The sequence below is a fragment of the Rhizophagus irregularis genome, chromosome 24 (genome assembly GCF_026210795.1).
Source record: "Rhizophagus irregularis chromosome 24, complete sequence".
In the NCBI taxonomy this organism is placed as follows: domain Eukaryota; kingdom Fungi; phylum Glomeromycota; class Glomeromycetes; order Glomerales; family Glomeraceae; genus Rhizophagus; species Rhizophagus irregularis.
This window is the reverse complement of record NC_089452.1, coordinates 565,282-580,228: the sequence shown is the minus strand read 5'-3', so window position 1 is coordinate 580,228 and position 14,947 is coordinate 565,282. Positions and strand designations below refer to the sequence as shown.

At 23.5% G+C, this 14,947-nt stretch overlaps 1 protein-coding gene across 1 annotated transcript; it reads right to left on the bottom strand.

Annotated features, from left to right (window-relative positions):
• Window positions 1-3,433: 3,433 nt before the first annotated feature.
• On the bottom strand, window positions 3,434-5,346 carry OCT59_015855 (uncharacterized protein; the record flags this gene model as incomplete). Its single annotated transcript, XM_066132090.1, has 4 exons — window positions 4,668-5,346; window positions 4,196-4,543; window positions 3,826-3,912; window positions 3,434-3,711 (listed from the first exon to the last, which is right to left on the bottom strand). The coding sequence occupies exons 1-4, from the start codon at window positions 5,341-5,343 to the stop codon at window positions 3,434-3,436; spliced, it is 1,389 nt and encodes a 462-aa protein (XP_066003116.1). The 5' UTR covers window positions 5,344-5,346.
• Window positions 5,347-14,947: the final 9,601 nt, after the last annotated feature.

The window sequence follows — 14,947 nt, the reverse complement described above, 5'->3', positions numbered from 1 at the left end:
AATGGAAAAGAAAGAAAATTTCATAAAAAATCATAATAAAATTTGAGTAAACGGATATGTTTAAGTGCTTTCATTTTTATATGAAACTCGGTTGATCAAAAAAAAATAATAATAAATTATTCTATTTATATATTTCTATGATTAAATATTTATGTAACCTATTTTGGTCAACCATTCTATGTTGAATGGTATTATTGAATTAGCTTCGCGACTCGATCGCAATGTAAAATCATTATTAATAATACCGATATATAATAAAAAATACAAACAAATTCGCCATCGAGTTTAAATAATTATAGTACGTATTTTATTAATATATAAATATCATGTATATCTTTTCGGCTACGGCGAAAATTCTACTAGCTAGAGGCAAAAAATGACTAATATTATATGTTTATTAATTCATGGGATATAATAATACTCTTGATTCAACTTATTCAATTGATAAATACCAATAATTATTAGCCAGCAAATACGTAATTAGATTTAAATGATGGATGATATCTATTATTATTTAATATATGTAATTATTTGGTATTAACTTTATTTCGCAATGAAATCATTTTATTTGTCATTCGATATGCATTTCATTTTCATGAAATACACCGATTCGTAGTCGGGAAATTTTTTACGAGTATTTTTTTTATGTTACAGTATATTTATTATAACAGAGAAATATTGGCAGAAAATATATAATAAAAATTTTCACTATATATATGATATTAGTTAGAATATACGTTCAGTCTAGCTTTTTTTATCTACGCTTCAAGTTAATTAATTGCAAAGTTCGTAATCATGACGAGATATATTTGACATATCATACATAATGTTCATATCAAAATTTCGCTATTAAATGATTTTTTTTGAAAGAAAATATTTTTTTAGTTATTAAGTTAAATTCATACGGACTTGCCGGCAAATACGGCAAATATGGCAAAAAAACGGTAATACGGAAATTACGGCCGGAACTTAACCACATAATCTTATAACATTACGCCGTTAATCCGTTACAATTGTGATTTTTATGGAAATTTACAAATTCAACGGCCAGTGATTAACAGGCGCTAAAGAAAAAATATTTTAATTAAAGCGTTATCTATAATTTGTGCGAGTTTAATATGTTATATGTGCGAAAACACATTAAACTGAATATACATTTCATTAAAACAATAAAACGGATATTTTTTTTTTTATCCGAATTAATTTATCTTTTTATCCGAATTAAAAAAACTTAAACAGTATCAAACTTTCAAAATTCTTTGGCATTTACCAAAATATAAAATAAATATAAAAAATAAAAAAATTTATATATAAATTATTACGACCTTTTTTTTTAATAATCAATAATGCTATATCTAACATATAAAAAAATTAAGTAAATAAAATATATATTACAGTATATAATATATATTTATCAACGAATTTATATATACGTCATATATTAATTATTTATTATCAATAGTATTTTCTTTTAAGAATATTAATCAATACATATAACCATTATTAATGTATAATGAAAATATTATATATATAGTATGTAATATTTATATTTAAAATATACATTATATACGTAAAGAAACAAAGAAATAAATAAACATTATATACATAAAAAAAATAAAGAAATAAAGAAATAAAGAATATTTACGTTAATCATTTTTTTTTAAAAAGAAAAATAATAAAATACAGTATCGCAATGTTCCGATGTTATATTATAATTATTATTAATCAATATTAAATAATTTAAAAAATATAAATAAACAAATCTGAATGTTTTTTTTAAATTTTTTTTTACGTTTCTTATTATTAATCAATATTTAGTATGAAAATAAATAAAAAAACCAACCAATTAAAAAAATTTAAAAAAGAAAGGGTGTCGGGGGTATTTTATTAATTAGTTTCAATAAATATCCCAAATAGTTTAAAACAACGGCTTTACAATATTTTTTTTGAAAAATCATGAAACATTTCAAGTTTATCAAAATAAAACCAATTTTTTATTCATTCATAAAAAAAAAATTCTTTTGAAACACAAATAAAGAAAACCGGAACAAAAAGTTCTAATTTAAAATTCTTTAGTAATTCTTTGTCAAAAAGTATCTAAAGAACGGGAAAAAAAGGAAAAAATACTATTTTAGTAATAGTGAAAGCTCATGTTATTCATATTATGATCAACATTAAATTAAAAAAAAAATTTGATCTTTGTGATTACCAGAATATCCTTGAAAAAAGAATTTGCTTTTCATTAATTGTGTATACCCAACAAAAGTTATTAACGGATATCTCCGATATCTTTATTCCCTCTTACAAATAGATCTTGCCTCTTTAAATATTATTCTTGTCCTTTTTTTTTCTACATCTCTTTACTTTTTAAGAACATTCTAACCTTGTAATCTATTTATTATTTAAAAATTATTTTATATTTCAAAATAAAATATTAATTGAGATTTCTACAGCGGATATTTCCGAAATTAAAATTCCGATCGAAAAATCTCTCCATTACCTTAGAGACTACTTCTTGTTATATTAACTGCCCTTTCGTCACTTATGTACTTATGTACACTTGTTTTATAATTTCGGAAAAGCCGGATCTTAAGTTAAATTTTTTTTTAACCAATAAAAAACTGAAAATCTCTCCCATTGACCAAATACATATTTCAAATAAAAATTATATTTTAAAGTTTTTTTAATTTTTATTAAAATAATAAATAAAATAAATAAACAAATATTTTAATCAATTGCATAATGAGAAAATAAAAAGTAAGCTCATAAGGATTTTCTAGTTTAAAAAAATCCGAAAATATATTTCCTTAATTATATATGTATATAGTAAAAAGTAATCCTCTGTAAATTAAAACAAAAAAGAATATAATATAATTAAAAAAAGGAATTGAACCCCCTACGATTGAATGAGTGTAATTATAATTATATTACAAAAAAAAAAGAGTTTTGATACACAATTTTCATTCACTATATTAAAAAAAAAAAGGAATGTAAAAGTTTTTGCGTTTTAATTAAATAAAACGGGACAAGTAATAACAACAATTAGAAAAGAATGAAATTATAAAGATTTTTTTTTTTTTCTTTTTTTTTGTTATGAAAAAAAAGGTAGAAAAAATGTATCAATAAAGAATGAAAAAATAGATTTATTGGTGGGTTTATTGGGTATTTATTGGGTATTGATTTGAAAAAAAAATAGTACAAAGAAAGGAATTTTGGGTGTAAAGGTTTATATATTATGTACATACAAATTTGGTATTGTGTATTTGGGCTGGGTATTTAAAGAGAGACTAATCGTCAATGATATTGTCTATAATTATGTAAATAAAAAAAGCTATTATACAAAAATTTAATAGTAATTATAATTAATTGAGTGTTTGGCTTATAAAAATTATATTAAAGTTAATATTGAAGTGTTTTTTTTTAAAAGGGAATATCAAAAATAATCAAAATTTACGGGAGGCCCAACGTCTTCTATGCAAACAATAATTTCTGTATGTTCAACGCCAGTAATGACTTCTCGAACTAAGTCATCTGGCATATATTCTAACGCTCCATCCGCTGCTCTAATTACAAATTGTTTTCCAGTCGGAGGTTGAACTTTAATTGCAAAAGAAATTAGAGTAGCGAATGTAGTGGTATCGGCTACGGCTATCTTTTGTTTGTACACTTTAGTTTTCGAACGAACTGTTACCGATTTTAATGCTGGAGAGTCTATAATTATTAATAAGGAAAACAAAATAATTAATTAATTAACTCAAGATAACAATAAATAATATTTCTCCGATCTGCATTTTAATAATCGTCCCCTATGTATTATTTACTCACAATACAGACCAAGAGACCTACGATTGGGAGATTGTGGTTGACTTGTTGGATACATGGGTTCAGGGCTAGCATTAAAACGTCTTTGGCCTATATTTAAAACGTAATATGTACGTAATGAAACAAATAATTTATGTAGAATAATTAAATTACTGCATTATTATTTTGGTTCCTTCTAACACAAAAATGGGAATCGAAAAAAATTATTGGTCAAAAAATGCAAAAATGCCTATCATTCTTTTTTTTTACGGTACGTTTCATAAAAGAGACGCAATCATTCTTTGACAAAAAGTCATGTTTTTTTTCTTAAAAGGTTTTTTTTGTGTATAAACGTATTGTGTACAACCTTATAAACGAAAATAAATCAAATTACCTGATGTTAAAAGAGAAATGCTTTCACGATAAACAATTAACTGAACATCTCTTCCGACTTCAGGTTCATTGAAACTTGACCAAAATCGATTGAAAGCGGATACATCTATTAAACCATAATGAAAGGATTCTTCACTTGTTCCAATTCTATAATGAAGTTTTGAAGTGTCTACATTACCCCAAGACTTTGGGATGTTTAAAGAGGAGACATTGGAGTATAATTGACGAAGATTTTGTATTGGATCAGGAGAGGTTAGGTTATCTAGGGAAACTTTTGCAGTTTGTTCTAGAATTACGAAGGGAATAACCGTTGCATTGAAGCAAACTATCGATATTGATTTTGAATTTTCTATTTTATATAATTTTTCCAAACATCAGGTAAATGTCGATTTGATGATTCAAAAGATCGCCACGAAGGTAAAAAAATAAAAATATAAATTTCGCGTACGCGTTATTAAAAAATATATATTTACCGTTAAGTGGTGAAATATCTTCGTCGATAGGATCATCATAACTGAGTTTATTAGTATCCTCATCTTCATCGATGGTAATTAAATTCATGCTAAGATCATTATTAGAACTAGTAAGAAAATTATTATCTAAACTTGAAAATGGTTGTGTTTGTTGTAATTGTTGAGAAATTACAGAATTTACTAAAGTGGGTTGTTGTTGTTGACCCGAAGAAACCACCAGAATGTTTCCAGTTTTTAAAGAGGTTTCGTCTTCATAAATTCTTAATTCATCCAAGGCTTTTTTAATTATGGGACCGAATACGTGCCCATCCCAACCAAAGCCAAGAGCAATATTATAAGCTTGTATATGTTGTAAATATTGTTCAAGTGAACCGGCTTTTATAAGAGCTTTCCTTTTTGAATCAATATATTCTTGTAAAGTTTCTTTGGTTATAGGAAAATAATTTATTGATTCGCCAGGATGCAGGCTTTTTATGACGTTTATAAAATTTGTTACACCTACTCTTGAAGCTCTTGTGTTTATACTAGGAGATCTTTTGCCACGTTTTTTATCGACCATTGATAATGATTTGTCACTCTTAGGAGACAAGTTTTCGATGTCATCTTCACCTGAGGATGATGGATTTTGATGTTGCGAAATAGGTGAAGCGGACTTGTAATCACGGATTGGTGGCATATTAAAAAAAAAAAGAAAAAGAATGAATAATGAGAATTTCTTAAAATCATGGTTGATTTTATATTTTAATTTTTGATTCTGATATATATACAATTTATACAAATTATACAGTAGTATATTATAGTACTTTATGCGTCCGTTTTGGGGATAAAAGGATTTAATATATTCGCGCTAAAGTATGTAAAATGTTACGTGAAAAAAAAAGTATAAAAAATATGAAATAAAGTAATAATATAAATTCGGTAATGTACTAATGAAATAATTTTTTTATTGTAAGTGTGATTTGTTTTTTTTTCAGTGATGTGATAAAAATAATTAAAGAAAATTTTTCTGGTTACAAATTACAAAGCTTCTTTTGTAAAAATGTCATAATTTTTATTATCTACAGTAAAAAAAATATAAATACAAATAAAAAAATGTAAAAAAAATTCAACAACAATTTTTAAAATACAAAGAGATACAGATATATATGATTATTTTATAATTATTTTATATCCATTATTTTAATTTTTATTGTACGACCTTATATAGCATAGTAAATACGTACATATTTATACGTATTATAAAACATATTTGATTACATAGATTTTATAAAATATATATATTATATGGCTGAGTATATACGAATTACTTATTTTAAATAAAATTCTTTTTTTTTGCGATGCAAATATTTAAAATCCTTTTTTTGTCATTTCATTTCGTAATATTTATAAAATATTTAAGTTTTCTTGATTTCAAATATAGCTGATAATCCCATGCATAAATAGAATTTAAGAACCGGGGGCGCATGTCTATGACTTAAAAAGTAACTTTAGGCTGAAATAATTTAAAAACTTCTTAACTAAGTTATAAATTTTGAAACTTAAATTACCTAACAAGAAAGGATTCCCTCGCAAAATTCCGTTTCATAAGCTTGTGTACCTTTTTTTTTCTTTTCGAATGAAATTTTAACCACAAATTTTGGTGAAAATTTGTAAAAATTTTTATTGGTTACACAATGATTTTTTTTTTTTGAAAGGATTTTTTTTGAAAAACAATAAAAATCCTTACAATAATTACAAAATGAACAACAATACGACTAATTAATAATCGGTTAAATGGAATTGACCTAATTTGCTTATATACGGTTAATATTTCACGTGTCACAACGTTACACAACTTTACATAAAATATATTGACATTACATTATTCTTTTTTCTTTCTACATACAAGCAAGTTCGAATTCCTGATTTTTTTTTAAAAAGGCACAATAATTATGTTAACATATTGTATTTCGTCATAAAAAACCCATTCTCATTAAATATGAAAGTTAGAACCAATGGGAATTTGTTATCATTCACCCTTGTATACTAGATAGTCCATTCAATCAACAATCTTTAAATAATGCTAATTTCGAGGTGGGAGGTATTGTTATTATTGATTATTATGATCGTCGATCGATATTACTTGAGTTACTATTTATATAACCCCGACCAAAACGTTGATTATAATAATAATACCGAATTCCGATTACAATCAACTATTAATCTATTATATCGCTATATATTCTCTTGTTTTCCTCATAAAGAAGACAATATGTATGATGTTGTAAAGAGTACGTACAGGAGGTCCCTTCACAATAATTATTTAAAAAATAGAAATATAATTGCGTGGGTATGTATTAAATATACTGTAATGTATCATATACTATAGATAGATTTATATACAAATTATGAATACAAATAAATCCGATTAATTTGATGGATCGAAACATATCAATGTACGTACGCGTATATCTTTTTTTTTCAATTTATCGTACATATTTCTTTACGGATGTTCGTCGCATTTATTAAAAGATCACCCAATCGGTATTTAGCGGGGTGGGAGAATATACTATAGAAAGTGTAATTAAAGGTATCAATTTTTTAAACGGTTTTTTTTCGATGATTATTAGATAAAAAAAGTGCTTGCATATGTTGGGGTTTCATAAATTTTCTATTTATGTTAATTGCCTATAAACAGCGGTATTCTTGTGTTCTTATGTAACTTGACGATCCCCGAAGAGATTTTTTTTTTTCTTTATAATTTTATATTTTATTTACTCAACTTAGCTGTATCTTTGTATCTTATAAAAAATAATTATCTATTTATTGCAATTTAATATAATTTACTTTAATTGGTACCGTTCAAAAATAAAATAGAAAAAATTTTTATTGCTTTATTTAATATTACCATTTAAAAAAAAAAAAAAAATTTTTTTTTTGATTTACTTAAACTTTATAAGTTCAAATTTTTTTTTTAAAAAAAAAAAAAAAAAGATCTCAAAATAAATTCTAAGTATATAAAAAAGGCTTACTTTGTGATATAGAAAAGGAAATCATAAGTTATATTAATTTAGTTTTTAATTAAACTATAAATCGAATATTTAAATAAGAATACCAGGGGATTCAATGGACCACATATTTGTTATCACAGATCAGGAAAAAAGGCTAAAGTAAAAATTTAATCGACATGTAAGTAAAATTATCACTCAAATTAACTTAAATTATTTAAATTAAATAAATTATGCGTGAATTATAGAAAAATTCCGCATTATACATTAATGAAATGATTTATATATTTACATTATTAATTATATTAATTATACATCTTATTTATATTATTTTAGTTTAATTTAAATGTAAATAAATGTGAACAATTTTTTATTTAAGTAGTTACCCGATCCTATACAAGGTAAACACCAGCAGAAACCAAATATTTTTGTTACGTAATTATTGTAGTTTGTCAAATACGGAAGACAGTAAGTAATTTTTATTTATTGAATAATTCTTTTTCTGATCTAACTAATAACTTTAAAAAAAAATAATCTGATTATTTTAAGTATTCATTTAACCTTGAATACCTTGAATATTCTACGCGTATTGTTTTTCAATCGGAATCGGAATTGAAAATCCGGTTTCTATGAAATGAAGGACCTGCTTTTAATGGAATTAATATACCTTAAATTTAAATTTGCATACTTTTACATACAGTGAAGAAGAATATATTTTTTTTTTAAAAGAAAACTTTATTTTTATTCGCGTTTATTATTAAATTATTATTAAAACGCGTAATTATCACACATCAAGTACATCAAGTACGGTACATCAGTTTAAATTTAATCATAATAAACAGATAAAACTTTGATAACATTTCATTATATAATCTATTTTTTTTGGGGCAAGATAATGATATATTAATATAATAATATATATACTAATATAATAATATTTATATTTACAAGAACGACTTTATCAATACACTAACTATTAATTGAATAATTGGTCCCGTTCAACCAAAAATTTCATATGATCACGGTTAAATCTAATTCAATAATTAAATAATTATAAATTTCACAAACAAAAAGAAAATCTCCAATCAAGAAGCTTGGATCACAAACTAATCACAGAACGGCAATTGATACGAAATATAAACAAGTTTTGAGGTGTGCCCTTTTTCTTTCAAGTTTACAAACTAAAAAGAAATCTATTTTTTTTTTAAAAAAAAAAAGATGTGACGCCATAATAATAAATTTATAAAATCTGAATTATTTAATAACCAATACCCATACTTAAATTTATCAGTAATGAAGGTCTTAATCCGAGTGGTTGTGAAAGATTTAAAACATAGTTTTATGTAGTAATATGTATGATAACGGCTAATAGCGAAATTTTTAATTAATTTTCGTTGTACCTACTTAAAAAGGACTGCGCCCCCTCAACTTTATTACTTATTATATATTACTTATTATATATTACAATTTATACATTACATATTACCAAAATTATACATAATATATACATAATATATTTGAAAATAATACTTATCGTTAATGTATTCTCTTGGGGTTCCTTTCTGGAAAAGTAATATGCAATATGGCAGAAATTTATTGTCAACAATGTAATCGAAAATAAAATTGAAATAATAATTGTTGTTTCATAGAACAATGTTAAATATGATGTTATGTAATATGTTTATGTCGTAATAATAGCAATATTAACATTTATTTTTTTTTTTCGTTACATCTATAATTATTACAAAGTGTCACTGAAAAAATTTTTTTAACGCGTTCTTGTATCATTACCAGTTTTGTTATATAATAAGAAAAGGAATAAGAATTGTTATTATACGCCATTTTATTATTGTACAAAATGCAATGTAAAAGTAACATGTCAATTTTTTTTTTTCCCCCACAATCTTTTTTTACCTTCTTTTTTCATTCATCTCATTCACGCATAATTCGGGATCTTTTAGAAAAAAAAAAAAATGATAAAGAATATAAAAAGAAACTGAATGTCATAATTTTCGCATTGATAACATTAACACTTTCCTTTTTCTTGTTCATTCATTCATTCACATTACTATTATTTCGCATGCACGATATTAATTATTAATTTTTTTTTTTTTTTCTTTTGATTGAAGAATTTAATCAATATAGTCATCATTTTAAATGTTCTGCCATATTTAAAAAAGTGTTAATAACAATATAATTATAAATATGATCTGTAACTATTGTAATAAAGGTAAACATTGGTACGAAATTAATGTAATGACATATGATATTAATTATTAATTTTTATATTACTTTTATTTATTTTATATTTTGAAATCCTCGGAATTTCGGATATTGTCCTCTTTTTCGGTCCATTGTAAAAGCGGGCGGTGTTTACCGTTATACTGCAGCATTCCTACTTTAAATTATTTTGAATACTCATTACTTTTAATACTTTAACCGAAAGATCATATTGATTTATTAATGGGAATATTTAATATTTAAAATTTTTGAAAACAATATTTTAATAATAATATTTTATTATTATCTGTTATTATATGCATATATTTTAATTAATAACTTTAATTATCAATTAAACCGACCACTTAAAATAGACATCAAAGGAAAAACGTAGGCGGCGCAGAAATTACACATGACATGCATAAAATATTCAATTACGTTATTATCTTATTGTAGAAGGAAATATGACGAAATTTATACAACTTAATTTTAACTTAACATTTGACAAGTTTACATAATAGGATTGGTCACACATGCTTCTTATTGAAAATACCATTTTTGATTTTGGTCCCTTGATAATAATTTATATTATTTAAGAATAGTTTCAAATTGTTTTTTCCAAAGGAATAATTAATTATTTATTTATTTTATGTATACTTTATACTTTAAATAAGGATATATTAGATGACCTAAATTTAGGAGGGAAAGAAATATTTTTTTTCATTTATGGGTCATGGTACCATTCTTCATTGACTAATTTAAGGTAACAGATTTCTTTTAAACAAGTTATCTATCATGTGTACAAAAAAGATGATCTATCGTAGTGAACCCCATTTTACAAAATTTATCAAAGTTACTTTCCGTATTTTCCCTTTCAAAGATAACCTTAAATTTATTTTAAATCTATCGATAATTACACGTTTTTTATTATAAACAAAAAAAAAAAACTTTAAAATCTTTGTTTAAAAGGTATGAAAAAAAAATCTCCGGGCGGCTATTGCGGGAACATATAATTTAATTCTAGCAGATGTACATTTTTGTAACAAATAAAAAAAAAACAAAACAAAATATTTTATTGGATATTATAAAAGAAATCAATCATCATGGTAATTTCTCTCACCCCTTAAAATATTATATAATGATGAATATTGACTTTTCTCAAAAGATATTCGGTATAGAAAACTATAGACTTATTTAGAGTTTTACAATAAAGCCTTGATTACCCCGATTATGTCACTGTCGGAATATGATTAGCATACAAGGAAGTCATTAGATAATTTCGATCAAATAAATGAAATAAATGAAAATACTTTTTAAGTTACATATAATAAAATTAAATATAAATATAGTATTTTTAGTTTAGTATATACTGTATATACCGGCATCGGCATCATGCGTTGTTAACAGTTTATCTGATTTAATAATCTAAATATGCACAATTAATAAAACTTATGCATTAACTTTGTTCAAGTGCTTTATCTGTAATTATCCGCGAAAAATCATAATTATGACTGATAATAGATTATGAGAATTACCCCCATTTTAAATACAAATACGGTTTTTAAGTTTTTTTTAATATTTACATTTATGGAATGGAATAAGATATGGGTGGGAATATGGCATAAGGGGTATCTTAGGGGGTAACTCGTATTATTATTATTATCACTAATATTTTTTTTTTCTCTCTTTTATTTATTTTATTTTATTTTATTTATTATTTATTATTTATTTATCTATTATTATTTATTACTAACGACAAGAAGTTTAAACTATATATTATTTATTTTTTTCTTTTAATATTTTAGAAATATCAGGGGGTAGTTATATGAAATATTTTTTACCCTTAAATAAAATAAATAAAAAAATAAAAAAAATATTTTTTTTTATCTTTTTCTTCGCCATAAAAAAAGAGAAATGTTTCAAGAAAGGATTAAGTTTTGTTTTATTTTGAATTTTGAATTAAAATATACATACATATATATATATATATATATAAAAGATAATAATAATCAAGCTAATTTTGGTAATTTTAAAAAAATTTGAAGGTCTTGCATGAGACATGTTTTTCAAAAAACGTGTCTTTGATATGATTTTTCGGCGTGAGATCTAACTTTAAAAAAATTTTTTTTTAAGATAATTGTATAAACCGAAAAAAGATTAAAAACAAAGATTATATAAACAAAAGAGACTAAAAATAAAACCAACATGCACGCAAATAAAATATTATAAATAAAATCATGATAGCGTTTCAGATTCTGTATTGACGGTTTGACAGACAACGCGTTGAAAATTTTATAAAACAATTAGTTACTTAGTTAATTTAAACTATAAAAGATAATATTAGTTACTAAATTAATTTATTTTAATTGAAAATGATAAAACAATAATAAATATATAAAAAATATGTAATAAATTAACTAGCCGATTATATAATTTATATTATACTAATATAAAACGAATTAAACCAAGTAACAAACCAGTTTTTTTTCTTATCAATTCAATATTTAATATATTTAATATATAAAAGATTTATATTTAATGTATTCATTGTTATAACACTAAACTTTAATTCATATGATCTATCAAAACAAAAATTTTTGTTTTGCATAATTAATAATATTAATTAATATGATATGTAATATATTATTTTTATTATAAATGAAACATTTATTGTGACATTAACAATAATATTCATATGAACTTTGTTTTTTTTTTCTCACTGGGACCGGGTAACAAACAATACATTAAGCTTTTTTTGTGAACGTCCCATTATTATTAATTTGTTTGTTTAAACTGTACTTTTATTTGTACTTATTTGTATATATTAAAATAGTTTAATTTAGTCTATACTTACACTTAAATACTCTTTTTAAAGTAGGCTGGATTGGCTGGTTAAACGTGATCTCTGTTGAAAATCTTTTATCGCGAATCAAAAAAATTCTCCGATTTTTTTCCTGCAAATGCTAAATTTGGATTCTTTAACTATTTGTGATATTTGTGAGAATGCAAACAATGCAAATATTTCTCTGTTGTAATACCCTATTTCTAAAATGGTTTGGTTATTTGTTATTGGCTGCGCAGCAATTACGTTATATATTTTTTGTCATTCGCGTTCGCTTAAATATTGATTACGTCACTCGAGTTATTTTAAACCAACTATTACGTATACGTGTTTTTATTTATTAAATCCTGTTTTTTTTTCTTGTTTTATTTCGTATTTATTGTTGAATAATTTGATAAAAATCGTACACGTAAAACATTTCTTTATACTTTATTAAAAAAAAATTTTTTAAAAATTTTTAACTTTTAAAGATAATAAATTTCAGGCTTGCTGCGGTATAACAAATGAAAGATTATAATTTTATTATTCAGGGGATTAATAAGAAATTTTTATTTTAACAATATTTAACCTTGAATTTCTTAGTTACATTTAAAATATTGATACCACTGTTAAAACATGCATAATGATAAAATAAATTAACCCCTTCCCCCTTATTATTTATTTATTACCTAACTTTCCTAACTTTTTTTATCCTTTTTTTATAAAGAATATATATATGGATTAGGTGATTCGTTGTTATATTACTATATTACTTTCACATCACATTTTATTTATAATAATAATAAAAAAAACTTGTTATATATTCTTGAAAACCCAGTTTAAAATGAAAAAAAATAGTGAAATGATATCTTTTACTTATCACTTATCGTTATTTCACTAATTTTTTTTTTTGATTTTTTGATTTTTGACCGAAATTATTTGTTATTGTAAAAAACAAATCTTATTTTCCTTTCACTAATCATCCAATTATATCTTTATCATATTTAATCTATGAATTAGATCATTAAAACATATAAACTTGAAACAAAACAAGTTATTTTAAGCCCTATAAACGAAAATCATCTCCTAAGTAAAAATGTTATATGCAAAATTCTGCATGATAATTTTAGCCGACTTTTTTGTTTTTTCTCTTTTTTTTTTATTGGTACGTCTGTATTTGTATTTTTTTTTTTTTTATGATCATGTTGGTCAAAATTATATTTATAAAAAAAAAATATACTTTTTTTTTTTAATTTTTAATAATTTTCATTATAATTTTTCAACAATTAAAGTTTGTTGGTAAACCTGTATTGTTGTATTGTTCTCAGTTGATCCTTCAATGGAATTTGAAGAATAATTGAAATCGGGAACTTATCCCTTTTTTTCAAAGATTTTGTTATTATCATTTCCAGTTTCGTATATTTATTACCCTTATTAGAAAAATTCCCATCAAATAAAATTGAAACCAATATGACAATGCGAATTTTAAAGTGAGAATTTTTATTCAAAATCGGTTTACTAATAATAGCTTTAGTATTATATATTAATATTATTATCATTATTTTCAATGAATTTAACGTAGTATTTACTTTGGAGACATTTTATTATTCTATGGCTTATTAATAAGTATTGTAAGCATGTAACGCATGTAACGCATACATGATACATACAGTATCAGGTATATTATATTTGCAATCATTGAAGGTAATGATGAATATATTTCAAGGAACAAACGACTTGTTTGTCATCCTTTGGTCCTCCTTGCAAATTGTTGTACCATTAATTTAATTTGTAGTACAATATTTTTAGACATGGGAATATTTTACAAAAAAAAATTATTATATAAATAAATAATATATACAAATATAAATCCATGAATTTTTTTTTAAATGTACACGCCTTCACGACATATGTTATATCCGTTATTATATCACTAATAATATTACTAACCTACAGTATAATCCTTAATTTAATTATCCCTTATAAATGGGTGTCAGTATCAATAATGGTGAAATATAACATACACCAGATTTTGTTATACTATAGTATCAAACTGCATTAGAGTGAATTAGTACAATATTATACCGTAATATTATTAACTGCGGCATTGACGGCATAGTGACGTACGGCATGGTGACGTAAGTTGATACTGTATTGTAATTAGCAAAGGAGGATCGTATTTAAATTTTAAATTATTTTTTATTTTTATTTTTATTTTTTTTTGTAATAATTTCGCTTAATTTGTGTTTTTG